Source organism: Argentina anserina, chromosome 6 (genome assembly GCF_933775445.1).
Source record: "Argentina anserina chromosome 6, drPotAnse1.1, whole genome shotgun sequence".
NCBI lineage: Eukaryota > Viridiplantae > Streptophyta > Magnoliopsida > Rosales > Rosaceae > Argentina > Argentina anserina.
The window spans coordinates 35,005,867-35,033,269 of record NC_065877.1 but is presented as its reverse complement, the minus strand read 5'-3'; the positions used below and the strand labels follow the sequence as shown (position 1 = coordinate 35,033,269).

The 27,403-nt window shown below is 37.5% G+C and overlaps 5 protein-coding genes and 1 pseudogene across 5 annotated transcripts; 2 read left to right on the top strand and 4 right to left on the bottom strand.

Moving 5' to 3' along the window:
- Positions 1-68: 68 nt before the first annotated feature.
- On the bottom strand, positions 69-4,323 carry LOC126797406 (uncharacterized). The gene is made up of 5 exons (XM_050524041.1): positions 4,234-4,323; positions 4,139-4,144; positions 3,865-4,100; positions 815-1,045; positions 69-681 (listed from the first exon to the last, which is right to left on the bottom strand). The coding sequence occupies exons 1-5, from the start codon at positions 4,321-4,323 to the stop codon at positions 69-71; spliced, it is 1,176 nt and encodes a 391-aa protein (XP_050379998.1).
- Positions 4,324-5,175: 852 nt separating this feature from the next.
- On the bottom strand, positions 5,176-7,147 carry LOC126797405 (uncharacterized). Its single transcript, XM_050524040.1, has 3 exons — positions 6,630-7,147; positions 5,876-6,479; positions 5,176-5,634 (listed from the first exon to the last, which is right to left on the bottom strand). Exons 1-3 carry the CDS (start codon positions 7,145-7,147, stop codon positions 5,176-5,178), a joined length of 1,581 nt encoding a protein of 526 aa, XP_050379997.1.
- Positions 7,148-8,794: 1,647 nt separating this feature from the next.
- LOC126797404 (uncharacterized) lies at positions 8,795-12,456 on the bottom strand (annotated as a pseudogene).
- A 2,990-nt stretch (positions 12,457-15,446) lies between these two features.
- LOC126798559 (uncharacterized) lies at positions 15,447-18,114 on the top strand. Its single transcript, XM_050525566.1, has 5 exons — positions 15,447-15,775; positions 15,867-15,916; positions 16,935-17,058; positions 17,172-17,279; positions 17,359-18,114. Exons 1-5 carry the CDS (start codon positions 15,589-15,591, stop codon positions 17,985-17,987), a joined length of 1,098 nt encoding a protein of 365 aa, XP_050381523.1. The 5' UTR covers positions 15,447-15,588; the 3' UTR covers positions 17,988-18,114.
- Positions 18,115-18,416: 302 nt separating this feature from the next.
- On the top strand, positions 18,417-21,468 carry LOC126798557 (uncharacterized). Its single transcript, XM_050525563.1, has 10 exons — positions 18,417-18,541; positions 18,645-18,863; positions 19,017-19,183; positions 19,301-19,399; positions 19,483-19,551; positions 19,630-19,770; positions 19,876-19,965; positions 20,093-20,260; positions 20,854-20,932; positions 21,044-21,468. The coding sequence occupies exons 1-10, from the start codon at positions 18,499-18,501 to the stop codon at positions 21,169-21,171; spliced, it is 1,203 nt and encodes a 400-aa protein (XP_050381520.1). The 5' UTR covers positions 18,417-18,498; the 3' UTR covers positions 21,172-21,468.
- Positions 21,469-21,659: 191 nt separating this feature from the next.
- On the bottom strand, positions 21,660-26,639 carry LOC126798546 (serine/threonine-protein kinase PBL34-like). Its single transcript, XM_050525549.1, has 6 exons — positions 25,759-26,639; positions 23,973-24,310; positions 23,725-23,860; positions 23,062-23,198; positions 22,864-22,987; positions 21,660-22,488 (listed from the first exon to the last, which is right to left on the bottom strand). Exons 1-6 carry the CDS (start codon positions 25,928-25,930, stop codon positions 21,884-21,886), a joined length of 1,512 nt encoding a protein of 503 aa, XP_050381506.1. The 5' UTR covers positions 25,931-26,639; the 3' UTR covers positions 21,660-21,883.
- Positions 26,640-27,403: the final 764 nt, after the last annotated feature.

The window sequence follows — 27,403 nt, the reverse complement described above, 5'->3', positions numbered from 1 at the left end:
TATTTGACCCGTGTATATACACTGTCTGTGTACTGAATAAGCTCTCATATATATAAGAAAATTTTAATTTAACTTACGGTTGACCAAACAAGGCTGCCATTATTCCGATCAAGAGCCCAAGCAAACCCGCTTTTCTGAACAGAAACGACTACATCTCGGTTGGTTCCATTGATATATGGTCTAAGCATCATCGGTGCTTCCCCAAAATCAGCATCGACGTTCGGTCCAATAGGGCACACTGAAGTATTAAGCATACACGCTACAAACCAGACATCGTAACCACCCAGCTGACGGTACCATTGGATTTCGCCTGTGTCCATATCAAGAGCTAGGATTGAGTTGCCATGATTACCAGGCTCAATACACGCATCTGGATGAGTAGGTACAGTTGAATTATTATTCAACTGGTTCTCTTGGCATTGGCTTATATTTTCAGGAACCGAGTACGTGTTCCCGGTAGCGATGTATACATGCCTTCTATGGACGTGGATGGACGGACTACTTCCCCATATTGCTGCGCCGGAATACTCTCCCCTCTTTCCGTGATTATCCTGTAGCATGTAAGTTTTCCATAAAACGGCACCGGTTTTGACGTCTAATCTGGCAAAGCTTCCACGGAAAGTACAACATTCATCAGGGCTAAAGCCTTCTTCGGCTGACGTCGTTCCAATGTATATGCTCCTGTAAAGCAACACCGTTCACCATATTGCATGCTATTAAAAACAACATATATATTGATTAAAAGGGTTCAAGCATGCTAATTAACAATAATTAGGAAAGCTCAGCTATAATGTGTTATTGAGAGTCAACTTACCCTTCGTTATAAGTTGGGGACATGGTTATAGCACCTGCTACGTGGCTATCTAGCCGGACTGACCATACGAGCTTCCCCGTTGATCGTTCCAGGGCAATAAGAACGGCAGGGCCATAGATTCCAACAATCAAGAGCTCATCATTATCGCCGGAAATTGTTGGGGTTGATCGTGATAGTGTCCAATTAATCCCAATAAGCAATCCAGTTCCATTAAGCCCGGTTAATGTTCCTGTAATAACCCTATTTTTAAAACAATCTTTGGACTAATTTGAATACCATAAAGTTGTGAAATTCAATTAAATGAATTTGATAGCTAGCGAATTTACGAAACGGAAACGGAAACGTTCTCGGAACGTTTAATTTGAAAAAACGTAATGTTACCGCAACGTATAGATCGACTTTTATTTCGTTGCTCGGTTGCGAAAACTTCCTTCACGAAAGTTGTAGAGCTCGTCGGTACGAGTGCGTGGACATGTGACATGTTCGAATCGGACGTCGGAGGTGAAAGTTATTAACGACGGAAGTTAGTTTCCGATTTGGAAAATAGTATAAAAGGAAAAATTGAGGGATTATGGTTTCCATTTCTCTCTCTCTCTCTCTCTCTCTCTCTCTCTCTCTCTCTCTCTCTCTCTCTCTCTCTCTCTCTCTCCCCGAAACTTCTCCCTCTCCCTTCAGAAAACTTCTCCAATTCGATCCAGTGATCTCCGACCTCCGTGACTCTCACCGCCAGTCCAGGGAGTGTCGCGTGACCCTTTGCAGTCGACCCCGAGGTCGACGCACCTCCTCGCTTCGCCGTGCGCTCTCGCGCTCAAACCCGAGGCCCGCACTTCGTCGCCACAGTCGAGCTCCATCTCCAGCGACCTCCGTTGGTTCTCAAGCTTGTCGAGGTAAGGGTTTTTCATGGTTGATGGTTCTGTGTGATTATTTTGTGGATTGGTGAAGGGTTGATGTGGATCAGAGGGGGGGGGGGAGAAGTGGAGAGAGGGGGGGAAAGACTCTGTCACGTTGGTGGCGCGTGTGTTAGCCTAGGAGTGTTGTTAGACCGTAGGAAGGAGGAGGAAGAGGAGAGAAAGGTTTTGGGGGCGGCGGTGGCGTGATACGCGCCGTGGTTAGCGTCGGCGCGTGTGCCCCACGCGCGGTCTGCCGGCGGGTGGCGCGTGTACCCCACGCGCCGCCACGTGCGGCGGCGTGAACAGTGTTTCCGGAAGGGTAATTTAGTAATTTATTTACGTATGGTAAATGTAAATGTAAATTTTATTTACGTATCGTAAATATAAATTTTATTTACGTACGGTAATTATAAATATAAATTACTTTTAGTAAAGGTAAAAAGTAATTTTAGAAGGGTAATTCGGTAATTATTATTTACTGAGACAATACGTACATTTGAATAGTATTTTATATGTACAGAAATACGCAAACAGTATGTACTCGTACAGAGATACGTATTGATGTGTATTTGTACATTAATACATAAATAGTAAATACGTGAATAGTGACAGTGAATAGTAATAGTGAATAGTGATAGTGAACAGTAATTTCGTAAAACCGAAAATTGCTGAACAGTAACCGATTATTACTGTTTCGGCATTTAAAGGTTTACGAAACGTTTCTAAATTCTTTTCTTATATTTTCAAGGTGATCGATAAATCAAGGAAATGAATTATCTTCGGAAATTGTGGAAATCACGCTCGAGTCGATAAGGTGAGTAAAATCTCACATATTTACTAATCTACCCTTGCGGTGATTCCAAGATTTTTGCAAGAGTTTTAAATATTGAAATACGACATGTATACAATATAGTGGATTATATATATATATATTGTATAAATGGTAATAAGTACATATATATATGGTTTGCTATAATATATACTGTTATGAATTCATTTGAAATAGGTCATTTCAATGACGAGCATGTGATTTTAATATGGGGTTTGTTAAACGTTTTGTCTTCGGACGTGTTTATAAATTATGACATGTATATGATATAGTGGATTATATATATATGCATTGTATAAATGGTAAATAAATACATATATATATAGTTTGCTATATAATATACTGTTATGATTTATTTTGATGATGTCATTTTGATGACAAGATATATCGAGCATGTGATTTTGATTTGTACAATATGATGTGAGATTATTGTACGTGATTTTAACATTGAGATTGTTAAAATGTGATTTGTCTTCGGACCTGATTTTGGTACAATATAATGTGAGATTATTGTACGTGTTTGGCAAGTCGAAACCTAGCCTTTGGTCGGGCGAAAGTTACGATACAGTTAGAGCTCTAGTCTGTCTGCCGTAGTACTGCTTGTGAGGTAACAGGTGGTTATCTGCTCATGGGTACTCAGATTGTTTTGGATGTTGGGTAGCGGGTGGCTATCCAATATCGGAGGTGTATTACGAGAGGGGTAACAGATGTGTACCAGCGTTCTTGGTACCCGTAATATAAATGCATTTGGGTAACCAAAAGGATTACTAATTTCTCATGAGCGTTTTATTTCATATTTTTTTGGGACGACCAGATGGGCCGTCCATTGACTCATGAGTGCATTTATATTTGTTTGATTTCTGGATTTTCGTATACATTGATATGCGAGTTATATATTTTCATTTTACTCATACGAGCTGTAAAGCTTACCGGGTTTGTGTTTACAATCCCGGTGCACCAATTCAATGGTGTAGGGGATACTTCCGCAGGTGCAGATTAGTGGTGGTTGAGGGACGACTCCAGAGACCTCGAAGTCGTTCGTATCCTGCTTGTGGTGAGGTTTCTAGCGTGGTTTGTATGTGTGAGAATTTGAGTGGAGTTATTTGTGAGTTTTGTGAGAGTTTGTGAGGATTATTACCATTCCATCTTATGTAATGTTGAATTATAAATTTGGGTTGTAATAATTGGTTTTTTTCTGAGTTGTATTGAGAACTCAGTAATGATCCGCTGTGCATTTTAAATGATTTCGATTTCATTGAAATTGTTTAGTGTTTAACGACTTTAAAATTTTGAGTTTTTAGGCTCGAAATTTTAGGGTCGTTACAGTTCCCAGATTCTTTTCCCAAACTAGAGACCCATCCGAAGCTTTAACGGCGTAGAGATGTCCATTCCAGCTCGGGAAATAAAGAGTACCATTGTAAACCGATGGAGTTACAGTTATGTCTAGGCCTGCATTGAACTCCCACTTGAAGCGTAGTTTGGAAGCTGTTTCAGGGCTGATCTTAGTTTCGTATTTGGCGTACCTTCTGTTATGCAAATCCCCACCGTGGTTCAACCAGTTTTGTGTTACATTGTGAATTTGTGATTGTGCACCGTATCAATTCTGTGCCACTGAAACAGAATATAAAACACGTCAATCACCCCATACAAACCCTAATCAATTTATAATTAAGTAATATGAAAAGAAATGAGATACTTGCATCATGAACTGCATTGGCTATGGAAGCAAATAGACAAACGGCGAATAATTGAGAAAGGGCCAAGAGATTGTTGTAAACCCTAGCTGCCATTAACTAATTAAAAGGTATACACGCGGTATAAATGCATGCGCGCGCTACGCTCTCGTACTATTAGAAGAAGCAAATGAATTCGTACTCACTCATCTGAAATAGTCCGGAATATATAGAGGGATCAGGTTGAATGGGAACTCTAAGTTGAGTATTTTTGCTAATTTATTAACAGAATTGTTAACGTTGTTTATAGTGGATCATTGTAGATCAATAAATCCAATGGTTCTCTATGCTTGTCAACTCAAGAAAACTAATTAAGTGACATTGGCGTTCGAGTGTGATCCATTCGCTAGCCTAGGTGTTCTATAGACAGCAGGTTGAGACCGGCCACTGACCGGCTTTGGATGATGACAATGTAGAAGAATTAATCTATATATGATTATGTGCACGCATTTGTCGTCATGCATGATGGAAAAATTAAATTAGGTTTATTTAATTGATAAGTCTGCGCTAAAAAGCATGACCGGATGAACATCGATAAATCATTTTCAAGCTGAATATTATATATGGCTAATACAATAAACCAGCAAGAACTGAAGAGTTGATGACGGAACAAATTGAGTAACCTAGAAAACGAAAATAATTTTTTTTAAGTAACACGTGCTAATCAGAACCAGAAAATGGAAGACTAAATCAAATGTCAGGTCTAATTTAACAATGAATTGTCGTTATTAGGTTGAATTAGTCATGCACAATGATCCATCCTTTATTGGAAATATAGCGGACCCGAGTTACTTGCAGGTTTTATGCAGATACGGCATTTCCCTTATTAAGCAAACATGATTTATCATCCCAGTTACGGATCGAGATGGATTACAAATTAACTATGCGTCTGTCCAATGAACACCTTGATTAATATATAACACAGAAAGCCAACATCAATTTGCCTCCTGTAAATGGATTTACAGCTCCAACGTTAACCGCATATCCATTGCCAACGTAAATGCACCCATTGCTTATGGACATGCCACCGTACACGGTTGCTCCTGTATTGTAAGACCACAAAATTTCACCGGTTTTGGCGTTCATCGCATAGATTGGCCCTAGTGGATTTGTTGATCCGGCGAATAAGACATCATTAGCCACGCTAACTGGGCCGTTAGCTGTTGCATTGCCAGGATCCGCCGTTGACCAAAGGATCTTGCCATTTCGAGGATCCATCGCCACCCATCCACCAGAAGTTGTTATGTTGTTTGATGGCCTTAGGGTGAAGTTCTTCCTTTCAGAATTGGCAATGTTGGTGTACACTCTTTTCTTGTCAGTGGCTGCTCCCCAAGTTCCTCCTCCAGCAATTCCGCCAGGCCCTGCTTCCTACATTTCATATTTAGCTCAAAAATTCAAATAAAAATGACCGGCACAGTTATATTAGTTAATTAATAAATATAAGAATGTTAGGGTTAATCACTGGGTTTAATGAGTAGATAAATATGCAAATGTAATTGAAATCTACCAATTTTTTTTACTACTACGAATCTACGATTCATCTATGTCGACTTTAGCATGTATCACTAATATCATTGAAGTCGGTGTTTATTTATCAACACCAACTCACCGTAGACCAAACAAGGCTGCCGTTATTCCGATCCAGAGCCCAAGCAACGCCACTTTTCTGAACAGCAACAACTACATCTCGCTTGGTTCCGTTCACATATGGACTTAGCATCATTGGAGCTTCGCCAAAATCAGCATCCAAATTTGGTCCGGTGGGGCATGTTGAAGGATTATATAAACACTCCAGAAACCATACGTCGTATCCACCTAGGTGACGGTACCATTGGATTTTTCCGGTGTCCAAATCAAGGGCTAGCATCGAGTTTCCATGATTTTCCGGCTCGATACACGCATCTGGCTGAGAGGGAACTGTTGTGTTATTATTTTGATTTTCTTGACATTGGCTTACATTTTCCGGGACCGAGTATAAGTTCCCTGTACCAATATATACATGTTTGCGGTGGACGTCAATGGATGGACTACTACCCCAAACAGATGCTCCGGAATATTGTCCCAACTGCCCGTGATTATCCGGCAGCATGAACGTTTGCCATAAAACGGCGCCGGTTTCTGCATTTAGTTTGGCGAAGCTGCCGCGGAAGGTGCAACATTCTTCAGCCGGGCTCCTAGCATAATCTAGTGACGACGTTCCAATGTAAATATACCTTTTGCAAACACAACTTCACATAATTAATAAAACGAGCAACCACGAAATATTTGAAAGTAGTTAACTTAAAAAACGAAATATTTGAAAGTAATCAAGTACTGGTGTGTGAATATATGAATGTCCATGAATAATTGAATATCATACGTACCCTTTGTAGTAAGTTCCGGACATGGTTGTTAAACCTGCCCAATGCTGATCAAGTGAGGTTGACCATACTAGCTCTCCCGTTGATCGTTTCACGGCAATTACTAGTGCTGGACCGTATATTCCAATTATTAAGAGATCATCCCCAGCGATTGTTGGGGTTGATCTTGCGACTGTCCAGTTGATATTGTTAATCAAACCGGTTCCGTTAAGCCCAGTTAGGGTTCCCAAGTTTTGCATCCAAACTAGTGACCCATCAAATGCTTTAACGGCGTAGATGTTTCCATTCCAGCTTGGGAAATAAAGAGTATCATCATAGATAGCCGGTGTTGCAGTTATGTCTTTTCCTGCATAGAACTTCCACTTCAGACGGAGTTTGGAAGCTGTTTTAGGGCCTATCTTGGTCTCATTCTTTGCATATCTTCTGTTAAACAAATCTCCACCGTGATTTAACCAATTCTGTGTCGGGTTGTGCTTGTGCCTGCTGCCAAGCCACTGCAACAAATAATTCCTAATTCCCATGTTATACTAAGTACTAACTATCAGAGAGAGAGAGAGAGAGAGAGAGAGAGAGAGAGAGAGAGAGAGAGTTACAGCTACATAATTTATCTCTAGGGCTTACATGATTTGAAGATACAATACCTTCTGTGGTAGGAGGTACCAACAAGGTGAACACAAAAAGAGCTAAGCTTAAAACTTCCATGGATCTCTTACAGGATCAGGATGCATGCAAGGACTACAAGAGAGTTGTTAAGTCACACACGTACGTACGTTTATATAGAGGTCACAACAGGATGGCATGGCTCTATATATCGATCATGACATCCATTATATTAATTGATGCTTCAGTCTACGTGTTATAATATTAGCTAAGTACGTAACTGATGTTTTCAATTGTTGGTCACTGATGAGCTCATGCATTTCTGTGTCTATACGTATACGCAACGACATAATCTATTTTAGCCTTAATCCATTTTTTGTTGTTGGTAAAACTCATAATAGCTACCTGTATGACTCACCAGTCTCACCTATAATATGAGTGGTCCTTTTAACTTAACGAGACGAGTTTCACTGATTAAGCTAGTTAAACATAGATGAACTCACTTAGGTGATCATCCCATCCAGCTTAGTGCCGTATTCACATTCAACCATTCAAGGTCCATCTTTGTGAACAAAGAAGGATGAACGATTCATTGTTGGACTTGAACAAGGCCTACAAGGCCGAGTACTTTGTGAAAGCAAAGAAATAATTAGGGCGATGGGTTTAGGACTAATCACTCTTTAGTAAGGTCACATGGCCCAAAAACTCGAACGGGATCCAGAGGCAGGTTATTCAGCAAAAACATGGGTTTTTACTTATAATTTGATGCGGCTAGGATAACACTTTAATCAGTTTAAGGAGGACATGGAGGCTGGCTGAAAGTTCTTCCAAGATGCAGTGGATTTTTTTTAATTTTAAAAAAAATCAATATTCAATAGAATCAAGATTAGAGGTTGGAGTACAACGTACTAAATCATTTGAAAGTCTTGTCTTGAGCCTTTGTTTTTCTTTATTCCGGCTTATTTCATGTCTAATTGACGATGCATTGTGGTCATCAGGTTTTAGTTAGTCGAATTCGTGATGAGATTCCATTATGTTAACCAGAATTTTTTTTAGAAAAAAAAACGTTTTTTTTAATAAGACAAGCAACCGAACAAGAATGCTTAAAACATTGAGACAGGGATGGACCTAGGTGTATGGTAAGGTGGACTCAAGTCCACCCACATTTTGGAAAATAAAATAAAATCTTCTATTATATATTCTATATATAGAGCGTGTAATATGTTATAGTAGAAGATTGAAGATTTATCGAACTATAGAGTTAACTTTTGTCTTTTATTACATTTGAGGGATCAACTCTTGTATCCCACCATGATTAATAAAGTCCTGCAGCACCGCTGCAAATTTTTTCGTTACAAAGTTCAAGTCCACCCAATGTTGGATTTCTAGGAACGCCACTGCATTGAGAGGGATGTATTGGAAATATAGCGGGCCCGAGTTATTTTTAGGTTTTATATATGTACGTAGAGATGGCATTACCCTTATTTGCATACATGATTTGGCATCCTCCTTATAGATCGAGATGCATATTACTAACTTTATAAAATTATAAGTATATATGACGCATATTAATATGCAACACAGAAAGCATACATAAATTTACCGCCTGTAAACGGACTAATAACACCAGTGTTAACCGCATAACCATTGCCAACGTAAATGCACTCATTGCTTATGGACATGCCACCGTACACGGTTGCTCCTGTCTCGTATGACCACAAAATTAACCGGTTTTGGCATTCATCGCATAGATTGGTCCTCGTGGATTTGTCGATCAGGCGAATAAGACTACATTAGTCACGCTAACTGGGCCACTAGCAAATGCATTGCCAGGATCCGCCGTTGACCAAAGGATCTTGCCATTTCGAGGATCCATCGCCACCCATCCACCAGAAGTTGTTATGTTGTTTGATGGCCTTAGGGTGAAGTTCCTCCTTTCAAAATTGGCAATGTTGGTGTACACCTTTTTTCTCGTCAGTGGCTGCTCCCCAAATTCCTCCTCTCCCAATGCCGATGGCCCTGCTTCCTACACTTCATAGATCTAAGGCCCCGTTTGATTGGTAGGAAATCCTACTATGAAAAAAGAATGTATTTCAATTTTCATGCTTAAGTATTGTTTGGTTGTAATTGAATATTAGAATGGAAATAAAAAATGTGATTTGATTATAAATTAACTCTCTCTTAAAATCGGAAATGAATTACTTACCCAGGGGTAGTATTCTATTTCCATTCTCATCAGCAAAAACAAATTTTTTTTAAATTGTATTTTTTTCCTTATAAATGAGTTTTAATGAAAATTTTAATTAAATATTTCATTCTAATTAAGTACCAAAATAATTCTAATTTTAAATTATGATATCTACCAAACACTCATATGGAATTAACAAAATCTTTTCCATTTCCATATTAGCCTGGAAAGGAAATCAAATCATTTTCATTTTCTCACATTCCATTTAAACAAACGGGACCTAAGTATTCAGATACAAATAACCGGCAAACAATAAATGTAAGAATATTAGGGTTACTCGATCATTATGCTTAGTTGAGTACGTAGAAAGAAATACAAATCTAATTAGAATGTACTAAATTTCTTTACTAGCTATTACGGGTCTATTTTTCTTAATGCGACTGTACATGTGATACTTTTCATAATCAAGACTCATCCCTTTTTTTTACGTACTTGAGCATATATAGTTATATATTGTACTTGGTAGATAAAATTTGGTTAAATGATAGGCAAAATTGCTAAAATACACCCTAAATTTAGCTGAAATTATTAATTTACACTCTGAACTTACATTTGAGTCAATTTACCTCATAAACTTGGTAAAAATTGCCAATTTGCACTCTATCCGTTAAATTTAACTGTTTCTATCCAATTTTGTGTCACATGTCATGCACATGAGGGGTAATGTTGTCATTTTCTATTTTTTTTCTTAAAACAAATAAAAATATTCTTAAAAATGAGGATTATTTTTGTAATCAAATTATTTATTTATATCTTTTTTCTACATACTTAACTCTGCTTCGAATTATATATTCAACATACACTCATTCAAATATAGTGTGTTGTGTATATATATATTTTTATATATACACATTTATTTTTAAATTTCTATGTATTTATTTATAGTTTTCTAATATCTTTTAATATATCATATCACGTAAAATAATATATATATATATATATATCTATAATAACATGTTTTGAAAACAAATATAAAAAAATAGTAGCAAGTGGTCCTCTTAAGTCATTTTATTAATTTATTTCATTATTAAATATGAATACATATATAATGACACTACTGCCCCTCAAATGCATGATATGTGACTTAAAATTAGATGAAAAACATTAAATTTAACAGATGAGATGCAAATCGGTAATTTTTACCAAGTTTATAATATAAATTAACTTAAATGCAAGTTCGAAGTACAAACTGACAATTATGGCAAAATTTAGGGTGCAAATTGACATTTTTGCCTAAATGATAAGAGGGTACCCATAAGTCCATAACCAACTCACCGTAGACCAAACAAGGCTGTTGTTATTCCGATCTAGAGCCCAAGCAAAGCCACTTTTCTGAACAGCAACAACTACATCTCGCTTGGTTCCGTTCACATATGGACTCAGCATCATCGGAGCTTCCCCAAAATCAGCATCCAAATTTGGTCCAGTGGGGCATGTTGAAGGATTGAAAAAACACTCCAGAAACCAAACGTCGTAGCCACCTAGGTGACGGTACCTTTGGATTTTTCCGGTGTCCAAATCAAGGGCCAGCATCGAGTTTCCATGATTTTCTGGCTCGATACACGCATCCGGCTGAGTAGGAACTGTTGTGTTATTGTTTTAATTTTCTTGACACTGGCTTACATTTTCCGGGACCGAGTATAAGTTCCCTGTAGCTGTATATATATATATATATATACAGCTACATGGAACTTATATATATATATATATATATATACAGTCCCTATCCAGAGTGAAGCTTCACTCTGAAATTTCAGAGTGAAGTTCCAATTTTGGCACACTTTTCGGTCAATTTTTTTCAACATAAGCGATTTAATATTTAGATATGTTATTCAAGATCATCTTTATAAAGTTTCATCCAATTTGACAATGATTTGAGCTTTCAAAATTGAGATTTACACGAACGGTTCACGTTGAATAGTTTTAATTCATTCATTGATTTAATCTAATTTCAATACCTTAACGATGTCCGAATTAGATAAAATTTTGTAGAGATGATCTTGAATAGCATACCTAAATATTGAATCGCTTATGCTGGAAAAAATTGACCGAAAAGTGTGCCAAAATTGGAACTTCACTCTGAAATTTCAGAGTGAAGCTTCATTCTGGATAGGGACTATATATATATATATATATAACTGCCCATCATTATCCGGCAGCATGAACGTTTGCCATAAAATGGCCCCGGTTTCGGCATCTAGTTTGGCAAAGCTACCCCAGAAGATGCAACATTCGTCAGCGCTGACACCCTCTTCAAGTGATCGACGACGTTCCAATGTAAACATTCCTTTTGAAACACAATACTCACATTAGTAAAGTTAACGTGCAACTCATGAGATATTTGAAAGTGATGAAGCAATATTGTGTGAATATATGAATGCATGTCCAAAGATATATCATATTACCCTTTGTAGTAAGTTTCCTGACATGGTTATCAAGCGAGGTTGACCATACTAGCTTTCCCGTTGACCGTTTTACGGCGATAACAATAGCCGGGCCATACATCCCAACTATTAGGAGATCACCACCGGCGATTGTTGGGGTTGCTCTTGCGACTGCCCAGGTCACGTTGTTAACAAAACCTGTTCCGTTAAGCCCAGTTAGTATTCCCAAATTCTGCATCCAAACTAGTGACCCATCGCATGCTTTAACGGCATAGAGGTTGCCATTCCAGCTTGGGAAATAAAGGATACCATCATAAATAGCTGGTGTTGCAGTTATGTCTTTTCCTGCATAGAACTTCCACTTCAGACGTAGTCTAGAAACTGTTTTAGGGCTTATCTTGGTCTCATGATTCTTTGCATATCTCCTGTTAAGCAAATCTCCACCGTTTAATCCCATGTTACTCGCTATATGTGTGTGTGTGTGTGTGAGAGAGAGAGAGAGAGAGAGAGGGCTTACATGAACTGAAGCTATACTTGCTGTACTAGCAAGTACCAACGAGCTGAACACATATAGGGCTAAGCTTAAAACTCCATGCATGGATATCCAGCTAACAGGATGCAAGGACTCCTTGAGAGTTAGTACGTGGTAGCTAGTGTAGTAATAGTCTTGTTAAGTCACATACGTTTATATAGAGGTCACAGAGTTAGTACGTGGTAGCTAGTGTAGTAATAGACTCATTACAGTATTGATGCTTCACTTCGAAACTTTGAATGTTAGAATGTTAATTAGCCCTCTCGTAATCCATGAATGAGCTCACTCATTTATGTCTATATACGTTTACGCAAGGACATTATAAATTTTAGGCAAAATTACCAAAATATACCATAAATTTTACTGAAATTGTCAATTTGCAACTTGTATTTGAGTCAATTTACCTCCTAAACTTGGTAAAAATTGCCTATTTGCATCTCATCCGTTAAATTTAACTGTTTTTATCCAATTTTGCGTCACATGTCATGCACATGAGGGGTAATATTTTCATTTTCTCCTTATATTTTTCTTAAAAACAAATAAAAATATTCTTTAAAAGGAGGATTATTTTTTTAATCAAATTAGTTATTTACTGTTCCAGGAAGAATGACTATTTTACCCTTGTATGTGTCTTAGCCTAATAGGTTTCATGTTAGGAGATAGATTAAAATCTCTGTAATAAATTATGACTCCGAATCCTATGGGATTGTGGTTTTGTAATACCTATATATAGACCCCCATATCATTCAATAAATATACAGTTATTTCATCATGCATCATTTATATCTTTTTCTACATACTTAACCATACTTCGAATTATATATTCAACATACCTACCCACTCAAATATAGTGTGTTGTGTATATATATATATATATTTTTATATGTACACATTGTTTGAGGAGGAACGAAACGAGAATAATAACGACGTAATGGAACAGAACGTAACCGTTTATTGATTGATAATGTGGCATATATATATGCATTACATAACTACAATCTCGTAGGATTCGGAATCCTAATCTATTACAGAGATGTGAATCTAACTCTAACAGAAAACCTAATATGGCTAAGACACACACAATGATATAATAGTAATTCTCCCGAAACAAATATTTATTTTTAATTTTCAATGTATTTATTTATATTTTTCTAATATCTTTTAACATACTATATCACGTAAAATAATAAATATATAAATCAATAACATATTTGGAAAAACATATTGTAGCAAGTGTTCCACTTAAGTAATTTTATTAATCTATTTCATTATTAATATGAATAAATATATAATAACAATATTGTCCCTTAAATGCTTGACATGTGACTTAAAATTGGATGAAAAATATTAAATTTAACGGATAGGGTGCAAATCGGCATTTTTGCCTAAATTTTATCTTGTATCTCTTTTTGGTAATTCCAGCTACCTAATATGAGTGATCCCTTGATATATGATTCTTTTTAACTCAGAAAGAAGACAATCTATGAGGGAGCTAGTTAAAGTGTTAAACATATATGCTCTAACACATTTTAATTACTTATGGTGTTTAGCTCATCCTGCTTAGTGCACGTGTCCAAATTTAATACGATGGGCCGGGATGGAGTTATGATTTGGTACAATATTAAAGAGAATAATCCGAGCACTTTATTGGGAAGAACCTGTGGTTTATTTGGACTTGGTCACCTGGCCCAAAAGCCCAAAAATAATGTGGTGCACCATGTTAAGTCCTCCTATATATTCCAGTAATTCCACGCTCTTTCTCTTGTTTTCACTGTTCTAAAAAGCGGCCAACCTCGGCCGTGACTTTTGTTTTGCGGCTATTTTCAGTGTTTTACGAATTAGATAGCTGTTTATGCAGTCTTAGGTGGTAAAAAATCAGTTGACAAAAAAAAAACTAAAAGAAATTGAGATTTAGTATTATATTTGTTTTTATAATTTATCTTTTATTCTAATATTTTTATACGGCCTTTATATTTAATATATTATGAATTTAACCTATTTTTAAAATTAATATTGAACATCATTATATATTTTTAATTATAAAAATAAATAAATATTTAATAATTTGAAACCGGATAGGTGCCGCCTAGCCGTCTAGACGCTAAGAAATGGCTGTTCTCCTACACACCGCCTAATGCTTTTTCGAACTTTGCTTGTTTCCAATATATATTCTGAAGAGCTTCACATTGATGTAATGATGCATGTTCTGAACTTCTGATCACTTCTCCTCATCTTGCCAATCATACTCTGATCCGGGAAAACCCAGCACCAGTGCCCATCAAGCTAGCCAGCTAGGATCGTATGTTATCATAGAAACGAAAGACACTTCCAATTCTTTGAATCTTGAGTACCAATCAGAACACGTGAGGAAGATGGTCATCTAATGGATCTTTGGAAGAGAATGACAAACGAATTCGAAGTTGTTGTTCACAAGGTTGGAACTTTCTTTTCTTTTCTTTATGTGTAATATCAAACATTGCTGTTCGACTGGCATCTGCATATATTGCTCTTTCATTGATGTGTAATTATTGGTGTAACCCAGTGGGATGTTTCCTCCTCTATCAGATTGCAAAGTTTTACTTCTCTTGTTAATTCACGATATTGATGAGGCATGGGGAAACCTAGCCTAACATTGGGATACCTAGTCTAAGATCACAATTCAGCTTTGTCAATACGGCGTGCTAAATACTTTTCTCAGTTATACTAGTTGTGATTTCAATCTATAAACCTTGAAGAAGAATCATACATTTCGGTTTCATAGCTGACATAGTTCACACATTTAGTCGCAGTTTTATCTGTATGAGCTATAGCACACTGCACACGGGATTTATCAGCTGTTACCTCACTCATAAGATGCCAAATATTATGGAAAGATAGTCAAAAGACAATATTCATTATATTCAACCTTATATTTATATCATTGCTTGAAAAATGAGTTGTATTTGAAAAAAGAAAATAAAAAATGAGCCTTCTACTGTGAAAAATCATCTCTTTGTTTGGGCCACACCTTGAACTATGAAATAAGAAGAATCTTAGCCCATTGTATGCCTTTTACTAAGTCAAACACTACACAAGCGGCAAGCACCATCAGAGCTCAGCCACAATGAACAAACACAGTTTGTTCTGACTTGTCTTTTTCTTTGGAGCCCTCTGCCTCTCTCATTTATAAGTACCCCATTAGTCTCGTGTATTGAGAAAATGGCCAACATTTCTGTACTGCTTTGTTTGGTCATCACCATTTTCGTAGCTTCTGGGTTTGCTAATGGTTCTGGTCATGAACCAAAGGAGAAGGTTGGTGTTTATGAGCTCAAGAAGGGTGATTTTTCTGTCAAATTCACCAATTGGGGTGCAACTATCATCTCCCTAATCCTGCCTGACAAAAATGGTTTGTTCTTAGCTATTCATTTTAGATTTGTGGGTTTGGCTACCTATAAGTTTCTCTTGAACTAATTATGCATTCTATTTGGTAATTTCAGGAAAGCTGGCTGATGTTGTTCTTGGATATGATTCAGTGAATGAGTACAAGGTGAGTTTTTTTTTCTTTCTCTTGGTACTTTTCTCCGTTCTTCTGTTTCAGCATTTGTGTATTTCACAGCATATTCACACTGCGTTCAAAATCTTCAATAATAAAGCTTTATACTTTTAGTTTTGACGGATACATCCACAATTCCACATGCATTGGCCATTGTATTTGATTAAGCTATTTTGCTGAAGAAAGTTTGATTAATTAGTTGGGGTACTGGGAACTAGGCTCGCTTCTATAATCTCTAGTTACTTTTCTTTTCTTAACATGATTAAACTGTAGCAAAGTTCTGGATATTTGTGATGACAGAAATGTGAGTTCTTTCTCTTTCTCTTCCAACAGTTATCTTTTATGTTTGTTTCTGCATTTCCTGTTATTCATATACATATGGTCCAACGCCTCCAGCTTCTTCTTTTTTGGTTACAAAATTATGCAAAAAGCCATTAACTTTAATTTCTAACCAAAGAAAACGAAGAATAATGTTCAATTTAGTAATGAGCAATGTTATTCATCCACTTTTTTTCTCTGTCTTTGTTTAGTGTACAACTTCTAAATTGGGGTTGTAGCAAGAATGTGTAGTATACAGTTGGTTTTCTTCCACATGGCTTATATATTTCATTAATTAGTGGAGTCTGCGAGCTGTTTCTGTTTTCTTTGTATGATTAACTTTGCTAATCTGGAAGATGTGATTAACACTACTGAAATATAATATGTAATTATGTACTGTCAAGAATACAATAAACTAGTACTAGTAGGCAATTTGGAGAAAGTGTTGGGAAATATGCAGAACAAGTTGAGGGCCAGCATCAATGGAAATCTACCTCTCACTTGATCTAAAGTAAAAGACTTCTTAATATTTAATTCAAATTGCATGATTAAGATTTAAAAGCAACACGTGAACCAATTAATGGACTAAACATTGCACAAGTTGACTAAACAGAAGACTTTGTGTCTTACATATTCATTTCAAATACTATTAGTCTATAACAGATTACTTAACCTTGTAACGGCAATTCTGCAGAATGATACTTCATACATTGGTGCCATTGTTGGTCGCTTTGCTAACAGAATCGGTGGCGCTCAGTTTACTTTGAATGGAACACACTACAAGCTAGTTGCTAATGAAGGGAAAAACATACTCCATGGTATGCATTAGACTTGTCTTATAGGGAAACATGTCGTTGCAATCTTTAACCCCAAAAATTGAGAAGTATCAGACCTGCGGTTAAGTTGCTGAATTGGTTTACTGAAATTTCAGGTGGGCTTAGAGGATTTAGTGATTGTATTTGGAAAGTGAAGAAGCATAAAAATGGAGGTCCTACTCCTTCCATTGTCTTCACTTACCATAGTACTGATGGGGAACAAGGTAATTGCCCGCTTAATTTACATATAAAATTTATATATATGAACACAAGAAATCCAAATCTGTCACATGTTATTTACAGGGTTTCCTGGAGATGTTATTGTCACTGTCAGCTACACTCTCCTTGGAGACAAACAATTGAGCATCAAAATGAAAGCTAAGGCGCTAAACAAGCCAACTCCGGTGAATTTAGCTACGCATGTTTACTGGAACCTTGGCGGCCACAATAGTGGTGACATTCTCTCCCAAAAAGTTCAGATCTTTGGATCCAAAATCACTCTGGTAGACAGTGGCCTCATCCCCACCGGAAAATATGCATCGGTGAAAGGAACACCTTATGATTTCCTCAAGCCTCAGGCTGTTGGAAGCAGGATCGACAAGCTCAAGCTAACCAAAGGTTATGACATCAACTATGTACTTGATGGCCCAGCTGGCAACAAGTTGAAGCGCGCCGCTGTGGTGCATGACAGCAAGTCAGGAAGGATGTTGGAGCTCTCAACAAATGCTCCCGGTATGCAGTTCTACACAAGCAACTATCTCAAAGATGTGAAGGGGAAAGGCGGGTTTGTATACCAACCACGTGCGGCATTGTGCTTGGAAACTCAGGGATTTCCGGATGCTGTGAACCACCCAAATTTCCCTTCAACAATTGTGACTCCAACAAAGTCCTACAAGCATTATATGCTGTTCAAGTTTTCTACTACAGCTTAATCATATGACCAGGAGCGTGCATTAACTGTTTCATTTGTAGTGGATGCTTTAGATTTGCTATTTAGTGCTCCACTGCTTGTAAAACCAGCTCCGACAATTGAATAAAGGAATGCGAGGTTTTCAAAGTTGATACTTAATAGACTGAATCTGATCGAGTACTTTCCATTTTCAATCGGTACTCATGGAAACACAGGTGCCTTGATTTGAATATTTGGCATTACTGAGTGAGTTTATTACTAGTAGTCTAGTATCAAATCCAAATAACAGAAAACTTCAGAACTATGTGCATGAAGTAACAAACGAGCCAACTGGCTCAAATTCAACAGGACTCATGTTTTTCATAACTAAATCGAATAATCCAAATAAGGTCCTAGACCCAGTAGGAAGGGGTGTTTTAGTCTTGAACTCTAACCAACCCATAATGAACCGACACGTCGTTTGTTGTGGCTTCTTGTAAGAAACACAGCTGAGACACCACTGGATAATATCCCCATCGGAGTTGAACAGAGAGATGGTGTCTTTGGTCGGAATCTGCTGCTTCACTCCCCCTACAGGTTATTTACCGCGCCATCAATTTTCCCCTCCAAAACCAAAACGTAAATATATTGTTTTAACCTTTCCTCTTTGTAAATTTAAAAGACTAGTGTTTTTTGGCAGATAAATGGGGTAACTTTTGCAGATTGGTTGCTTCACAAAATAAACACTCAATGGCAACTAAGGTTTTATCAGTCGCTGCTTCTTCTACGACGTCGTTTGGGAGCTCGAAGAAGACTGTGTGGGTTTGGACGGAGAACAGGCAAGTTATGACGGCCGCCGTGGAAAGAGGCTGGAACACCTTCGTGTTTCAGAGTCAGAAACTCGCCGATGACTGGTCTTGTAAGTCAATTCAAACTTTATATTGATCTGGGTTTTGGCTTTTAAGTGTGATATTTTGATAAAGGTGGAAGCTTTATGTGGAATTGCATTTGGGTTTTTTGATGTGAATGGAATTTTGTTTCATTTGTGGATTTGCATGTTGGGTTTGAGCAGCTATTGCGTTGATAGATCCTCTTTTGATCAAGGAGGGAGGGATTTTCGATAGTGAGAACACAAGAGTTGCCACAGTTGTTGAAGTTACTAGTCCTAATGAGTTGGAACAGCTTCAACCCGAAATTGGGGCAGTTGAGAATGTTGTTGTTGATTTGCTTGATTGGCAGGTGAGGTTTTTCGATGAATGATTAGATAATGCTGCTAGTTTCTGGTGCATTAGGCTTGAGTTCTTTCTGTTTTCGGAGTGAAGTTTAAGTCTGTGACTTGTGAGGTGTTGTTGTTAGGTGATACCTGCGGAGAATATAGTTGCAGCATTTCAAGGGAGTCAGAAGACAGTGTTTGCTGTATCAAAAACCCCAGTGGAAGCACAAGTCTTCTTTGAGGTAGGAATGAGATGTGCTAAGATTGAACAAGTGGACAGGTGTTTGAGTGTTGAACTACTGAATTGAGATCAATGTGCTTGTAGGCGCTCGAGCATGGTCTTGGTGGAGTTGTTTTGAAAGTTGAGGATGTTCAAGCAGTTCTTGACTTAAAGGTGATTAGTTTTTGACTCGGGACTTCTTGGTTGGTATAAAGGGGTTATTGTTTCTCTTACATTGGTTAATATTATCAGGACTATTTTGACAGAAGAGATGAAGTGGGCAACATATTGAGTTTAACCAAAGCCATTGTAACTGGAGTCCAAGTAGCTGGAATGGGGGATCGGGTTTGTGTTGATCTCTGTAGTCTCATGAGACCTGGTGAAGGATTGCTTGTATGTATCTCTCTCTTTTCTGATATAACATTGCTGTTTTTATTGATATTGAGCAAGTAATTTAATTTGCATGCCACAATTCTTATAGCCTCACTATCTTGCAAGGTCGGATCATTTGCCAGAGGACTATTCCTGGTTCATTCAGAATGCTTGGAATCAAATTACATTGCCAGCAGACCTTTCAGAGTCAATGCGGTGAGTTTGGTCCAAGTGTTGCGTAGAATTGCTTAGAGGCAGTGAACAATATGCCTCTCTGTTGATATAATATTTCTCCAATGAGTGCTTATTTATTTATTTATTTATTTATTGGTAATATGAGCAGGGACCTGTACATGCCTATGTTGCTGTTCCAGGAGGGAAAACAAGCTACCTTTCAGAGTTGAAAGCAGGAAAAGAGGTGATTCTGGTTGATCAGAAAGGTCATCAACGAACAGCAATTGTCGGACGTGTAAAGATAGAGACGAGACCACTAATCATTGTTGAGGCAAAGGTAATCCTTGTTGTGGCAGAGGTTAAGACAATGATAGGATGCGATCAAAGATTATGTTATAATTGAGCTTTCAACGGTTTAAGCTTTCTATACAGTAGGAAGCAGTTGTGTGAATCTGTACCAAGTACCAACAGCATTAACAAGTTAGCTAGGTTGGGAAATCAAAATTTGTCTTAAATTGGAGGACTTTGATAACTTTGGTGATATAATGTGCTAGCTAGATGGTAGAAAATATCTGAACTTTCAGGAATCTCACATTATAAAGAAGATACATTGTCAGATACAGATTAATCCTTGTAAAGCTTATTCAATGTTCAGACTGATAAAGCCCAGCTATGCTATGAATTTTGCTAGTGTTTCATTTGAACTACAATGATGACTTCTAGGTAGTTGGTTGCTGAAATATTGGTTTGAGGGTTTTGCTGCTTAATTTGAAGTTGTGAACTAAAGTGAAGAATGGCTAACCTACAATTTCCTTATCTTCTTTTGTTCTTAGCTTGTTTTTTTAGAATGTGTCATATTTGTTAGAACTGCTTACTTTTGCCCTTTAATGAACTTTTTCTATTAATGTTGACATCTTTTTTGTGCTTCAGATAGGTTCGGATGATCAAACAATCTACAGTATACTTGTACAAAATGCAGAAACAGTTGCCTTAGTTTGTCCCCAGAAAGGTCTATTCTCGCCTCTGAAACTAATTTTCGATTTTTTTTAGTTACTTTTCATTTTTGCCCTCCCACTTTATCTTACAGTCATTAAGCTTCAACGATTTATATCTTCTGCAGAAAGTGGAGGGCAAAAAACTGCAATACCAGTGACTTCACTTAAAATTGGAGATGAAATTATGCTCAGATTACAGGGAGGAGCCCGACATACGGGAATTGAAATTCAAGAATTCATTGTGGAGAAATAAGAAAGGAAGACCGTACAATCGAGTGGAGAATTGGTAAGAGGTGACATGCAGATGTTTGTGGCCATATCAAACCATTAAACATCTTGAACTTGTAAAACTACTCCATTCCGAACCTTGTTGGCTGTCTCGTTTTTTGTTAGATAAATCTGTAAGAGGTAGCTCAAGAGGAAAGTGTATAATTTGTACCAAAAAATAAGAGGGAAGTGTATAAATTTCTCTCTCGATTGTCTGATGTATGAATCTTTGAGTAGGAACCTTATTATAACTATTTTGATCAATGAAAGACAGCAGCTACCCAAACTACTCACCCATAGCTAGTGTTTTACTCTTTATTACCCGATGATGCAGGGATGCAACTTACCACATGAAACAGTTAAGATTTTCTGAAAGGAATGTGAGTTTTCCCTCGGCATTCCGGAGATTTTGGTGACTATCTATAACGATAGGAGATAGCAAGAGAAAACATACAAAGAGCATCACCTTTACATTGCAACATGCAGCTACAAAGTTCTGTTCCATTTTGATTAAAAGGACAACGACCTAAAAAAGAAAGCTATAGATATTTCTTTGTTATATTCTATGCTATGCTGTGTATGGATTTCTAAAGTCCAGCTGTAACTGCACGGCAAAGGCGAAACCTAGCTTATATCATCATTCATCCGAAGAACACACATACTCCAACATCGCTTCTACATCCGGCTCAATCTTACAATCAAGCAGTAGCAGGTTTGGGTGATTTTGGTGTAGCTGACTTGGCTGTAGATGGTTTGGGTGATTGGTGAGGATGGCCTGGGTGATATGGTGAGACATTGGGACCATTTGATAGAGAGCGGTGGGGATGGTTATATGGTGAGACATTTGGACCATTTGGTAGAGACCGGCTTCTAGATGGTTGTCCATTCCTTCTTGAAAACCCACCCTGAACTCCAAGGCCATTTATAGAAATGGGATTGGAACCCTGACGTTCTGCATGCATGGCTTGGGGGTGAGATGAGGAACAGGCTTGATCCTTGAGGTTCAGCAGAGGCTTCATTACTTCAACAACTTCACTCATTAGAGGTCTAGCCTTTGGGTCGCGAGTAAGACAGTGGGCAGCCAACTGAAATGCCTTTTCAGCACCTTTAATTGAGAAGCGACCTTCAAGTCGAGGATCTACTAGTCGGTAGTATCTTCGCCTATCTCCAAAATGTGGGCGTGCCCACTCCACCAAGTTCTGCTCCCCTTGGGGTCGGTTTTTGTCCATAGATCTTCGTCCACTCAGCAATTCAAGCAGAACCACTCCAAAACTATATACATCACTTTTTGAAGTAAGGTGACCTATAGAAGATGAAGACATAAAATTTGGATCAATTCGAAATTACCCTTGAACCCTAAATTAGTTCATGCTTAACATTTGCAAGTATATGGATATACTGTCATCCATATGGAGTTGAGAACTATGCATATCTTGGTGTTGAGTAGTGTTTCTTTATGCAACAATGGGGGATAAAAGATCAAGTTATCTGTCAGAGTCACTTTTTGAAGGAGCAAATGCAATTTGCTATCTATGTGGTATATACCTAAGGGTGTCACTCTCAGGTTAATTTGATTTCAGGTGCAAGAAGCAAAAAGAATACAAAAGCAATCACATAATCCAACAAAATGCAACCAATTGCTCAGACCAAGACGATACATGCAGTTTATAATACTAACCTGTCATAACATACTCGGGGGCTGCATAACCGTAAGTGCCCATCACTCGGGTGGAGACATGAGTTTTATCTCCCTCTGGACCATCTTTAGCGAGTCCGAAATCAGAAAGCTTAACATTGTAGTCCTGGAATAGTAATAACCATAAGAAACAGGTTGTGGACAAAGCAAAGCATTTGAAAGCTCAGCTTAGTTACGTACCACATCCAGTAAAATATTAGATGTTTTAAAATCTCGAAAAATAACTGGTCTTTCAGATTCCTCATGAAGATATGCAAGACCTTTTGCAGCACCAAGAGCTATTTTCATTCTGATGTTCCAAGGAAGAGTCATGGACCCTGCAATGGATAACAACATTATTACTAAGCGTATTAAAGCAACTACTAGAAACTGTCAGGTAATCATCATCTCACCCATAACTTATCACCCTAACAATATTAATTAACAGTATGAGACAAACTGTAGGCTGAAACTATCATGTACCTATTTTGATCATTAATTTAAAAAGTAACTATAGTTGACATATAATATGGGCCAAAATTGTCCAAACAACAGCAAATCTAAAGGAAAACCTAGTTCTTCAAGAACAAGAAAATATTAGGCTTATTGAATAGGTGGAACAAACATAATGTTCAAAGTATACTGCAGCGACACATTAGCAAAGTAACAATATAAAACAGGAATCAAATATCTCAGATGAATGAAGTGATAAAAGGACCTCTTTTGTACATTCTACTATCACAGAGTAAATTCAGATTTCATGGTACCTCCCATATTCCCAAATAAACTACTAAAAGAAACTGCCACAGGGAAGAGTATATTACAGATAAACAATTTATAGGAGATACAGTTTCGGTTTCATACTTCTAAAGAGGTGATTCTCCAAGCTCCCTCGAGGCATAAACTCATACACGAGTAATCTTTGATCATCCTCAATGCCGTAACCAACTAATTTGACTAGATTAGGATGAAGTAGTTCACCAAGGTAAATAACTTCAGCCTGAAATGTGGACAAGACAAAAAATAATTCTTCAATCATGGAGTAAATTCAAACTACTTTCATTTCCTGATGAACAGTAATGTAGATAAAGTAACAAAATGAAGCATCATACCATCCATTCTTTGTGGCCCTGAAGTCCATCATGGTTCAGAGTCTTTACAGCAACTGGAAGCCCAATACCAGGTTTTGCTGGAGTGCTTCCAGTCTCACCAATCCAACCTTTGTATACACAGCCAAACCCACCTTCCCCCAAAATATTCTCAGGTCTAAAGTTCTTTGTTGCTGACTTAAGCTCGTTGAAGGTGAATTTTCGAAGCTGAGAAGCAACTTTCAATTCCTCAGGTGCTTTGGGAGTGGACAAAGCACTTTCTGTGTTACTAGTGGTTGAAGACAAAGCAATTGGAGCCACTGCTTGGTCGTGTATTGTGTCATTTGTAGACTTGCTATCTTCTGGTTCAAAAATATATATACATTATATCATCCAATGAATTTTGAGAAAACCAGCTAAACAAAAACATTTTAGAGTATCTCATCAAAGAAGACAGGAATCACCATCCCGGTCCTCTTTTGAACCTTTCAATGTTTGCATTTCAATGCTCGAGGTCAAGGGTGCAAATTATGCAGGTAGTGATAATGAAACTAACGATGATCCACAAATTTCATGAGATATAAGGAGCAGTTACATATCCTAAGTATGACATGCCTATATATGCATAAGGTATTGATAAGGTAAGTAATACACTACAATTTGCAATAGGAGAATGTTTCCTAGTTTTGTATCTGCTCATATTTTTCTTTTTCAAATACAATTTCTTTCAACCACAGGATAATTTGTGTCTATCAGATCAAGTTTTAGAGTTTATGGAGATATGGACTACAGGTATAAGTAGGCGACCTACAAGCATTTCAAACACTTTACAGGGAATATAGAGACCGTTACTTTTAAGGAAACATTTTGCTGTTTCCATTGCCACACTCGCAGGTGGGCGGTTAACACTAGTCTTTTTACATACAACACGTGCATAACGTTAGCAAATTTCCCCCACGAGTCTCGACATATGTATATATAGAATGAAATGATTGTCAAGACAACTATTAATCAATGCTCTGTACAACTTGGAGTCAAAATTATTTCATAGCACATAGCCAAACGTATATGCGAGTAACGCTAGATTTGCCTTCACACATGCACAGAGTGCATCACACGTATATGCGAGTAACGCTAGATTTGTCTTTACACGTGCACAGAATACATCTCATTGCAGAAGATCCATTAATGCCAACACAACGCTCAATCAATTTTCCCCAAGAAATGGGAATCAGACTTATTTCATGCAGTAAACACTTGAACAAAGAGATGCATGGCATTTATTTAAAATAATCAAAGAACGAACTGGCTCTGCATCCATACTTCATGGAGCGTCCAGCAAACACAGATCTAAGTTGAAGCTAAATAACAGAACACTGTTTAGAACCAACAAAACATGCTGGAGATTTATATATAACTAAGGAAACACGAATCAGTAAGTTCCTGATTGAAAAATATATGACAACACTTTTGGTTAAATTCTGATAATTCCTCACCTTGCTTGATTAGGAAATACCACGAGCTATCAATTATTCAATTGAAATCGATTCCAAGCAACTGGTTGTGACCACATATGACCATACAACCACATACACAGCTAAATAGTTAAACAAAGTGATGATTTTTAAGCTACACATGAACACAGATATCTGTAGGGGGCAACAGACATGCTGTAGAACACAGTGACACCTTGACATTGTAAAGAATTAATATTGAACACCTCATTCCAAATACAACCATAAAAACAAGCAGAGGCATTTATAAACATTGTAAAACAATACGAAAATTTAAGGAAAAGATTGAATTTTACCACATTGTGTGCTAGTTCCACTGGTAGAATTATCCACTTTGGTTTTTGGAGACATGCATCTCCCCATGAACCTAAACTTCATCCAACAACCTTTGAATTCATCACCATCCTCAATTTTTTGCTTCTCCTTAGATTTTCCCTTGACCTGCAAATCCTCTAGCTCAAGTCCCATGTTCTCAAAACCCTAAAATCAAACCCCCCACAACTCTAAAACACCCTCATTCACCAAAAGAACCAATCTTGAAAGGGAAACACAAACTCACCAATTCAAACAAAACCAAAATGCATAAAAATCTCCTAAACCAGGAAACCCACTCAGAACATCAAAATTCAAAAACAACACATTAGACCCTTTTCAGAAACAATCTAACCCAAAACCAACACAGCCCATTTGAGCAAATTAGACCATGATTCTCAACGAAACAAGACCCTTAAGATGGAACCAAAGACATGCAAAGGCAAAAAAGAACCAGACACCAACCCAGAAACAGAATCCGAACCAGTGATCATATGACATGATAAGCTCATATACAGCTTATAAACACAAACTGACTCACATTTCACTCGCGGAGAGAGATAGAAAGAGACAAAACAACATTAAAGAAAGGGCGCCGAGTCCATGCTAGACCAGAAAACCAAGAAGCACAACCAATGCGGTTTGGTTCTTTTTTGAGGAAGAAGGGCACCACAAACGTGCGTTAGACATGAAAAGGAGCGAGGATGAGGAACAACAACAAGGGTGTTTGCAGTGATGCTGATGATGCAATGCCTCTTTCCATATTTGCTTCCTCCCACTTGGCACTCCACTACGTTACAGCTTCTTCTTCTGGCATATCTAAACCTCCTCACTCTCTTCTGCAAAATTGGCATTTCAAACTCTTTATTTTATGGCTGCCCAAAAATGTGTGTATGGAAACTTAGAATTGGTAAAACTTGTATTGAAAGGTGGTTTTTTCTTTTTCTGGGTTTAATTATTATGTTTGAGAGGACCTTTTGTGTTTTCATGTCGGGTGATTTGCTTGGAACTTGTCAAAGGAGTAGTGTTCTTCTTCTCGGCTTTGCCGATTTCAATTTGGGCTAATCTCCAAAAAGGTCCAAGACCAGATCTTTTCTTGGATAAATGGAACTATAGCCCAGATGGTAAGCGGTGCCTTTTGATTCCTTAGATGGAGTGGGTTGGGAACATCCATTGGATTCACAATCCCATGAGGATGAGCCCATCAATTTTATAATTCCATCTTCTTTTCTTTAATTCAATCTATTCTTTCGTTCAAGCAAAACAGGTTTGTTAGTCGATCCCAAGGTAGCCCGAATTACTATGTCTTGGTCTGGAGAAGCGAAGTTATTAGTCACTTTGTCGTTGTTTGGTGTTTGTTTTTGTGTTCTTTACTACATTATTATTTGTTTGCGTATGTTTATTATCTGAAAGCAAATTTGCCGACCACGCAACATTTTCTCATTTTGTGCCCATATATGTCATGTGTCTTTTCTCAACTCATATTTAGATAATAATTGAGCAATTGAACACATGACATGAGTTTACAAGGGTGGGCAAATGAAAAGTAGTCGGCAAATTTATTTCATTTGCTATCCATGTTTATTTGCGTATGTGTTTAAATATGTTATTCTTTCCCTTCCACATATG

Coding starts and splice junctions, on each gene's coding strand:
- LOC126797406 (XM_050524041.1), bottom strand. CDS start 4,323: ATGGCAGCTAGGGTTTACAACAATCTCTTGGCCCTTTCTCAATTATTC. Junction 1,046..3,864: donor CTAGTTTGGGAAAAGAATCT/GGGAACTGTAAC, acceptor TAGGGTTATTAC/AGGAACATTAACCGGGCTTA. Junction 682..814: donor TCCCCAACTTATAACGAAGG/GTAAGTTGACTC, acceptor GTTGCTTTACAG/GAGCATATACATTGGAACGA.
- LOC126797405 (XM_050524040.1), bottom strand. CDS start 7,147: ATGGGAATTAGGAATTATTTGTTGCAGTGGCTTGGCAGCAGGCACAAG. Junction 6,480..6,629: donor TCCGGAACTTACTACAAAGG/GTACGTATGATA, acceptor TGTTTGCAAAAG/GTATATTTACATTGGAACGT. Junction 5,635..5,875: donor GCAGCCTTGTTTGGTCTACG/GTGAGTTGGTGT, acceptor TATGAAATGTAG/GAAGCAGGGCCTGGCGGAAT.
- LOC126798559 (XM_050525566.1), top strand. CDS start 15,589: ATGGCCAACATTTCTGTACTGCTTTGTTTGGTCATCACCATTTTCGTA. Junction 15,776..15,866: donor AATCCTGCCTGACAAAAATG/GTTTGTTCTTAG, acceptor TGGTAATTTCAG/GAAAGCTGGCTGATGTTGTT. Junction 17,280..17,358: donor TAGTACTGATGGGGAACAAG/GTAATTGCCCGC, acceptor TGTTATTTACAG/GGTTTCCTGGAGATGTTATT.
- LOC126798557 (XM_050525563.1), top strand. CDS start 18,499: ATGGTGTCTTTGGTCGGAATCTGCTGCTTCACTCCCCCTACAG. Junction 19,400..19,482: donor AAGCACAAGTCTTCTTTGAG/GTAGGAATGAGA, acceptor ATGTGCTTGTAG/GCGCTCGAGCATGGTCTTGG. Junction 19,552..19,629: donor AAGCAGTTCTTGACTTAAAG/GTGATTAGTTTT, acceptor TAATATTATCAG/GACTATTTTGACAGAAGAGA.
- LOC126798546 (XM_050525549.1), bottom strand. CDS start 25,930: ATGGGACTTGAGCTAGAGGATTTGCAGGTCAAGGGAAAATCTAAGGAG. Junction 23,861..23,972: donor AGGGCCACAAAGAATGGATG/GTATGATGCTTC, acceptor TCCACATTTCAG/GCTGAAGTTATTTACCTTGG. Junction 22,988..23,061: donor CTAATATTTTACTGGATGTG/GTACGTAACTAA, acceptor TTACTATTCCAG/GACTACAATGTTAAGCTTTC.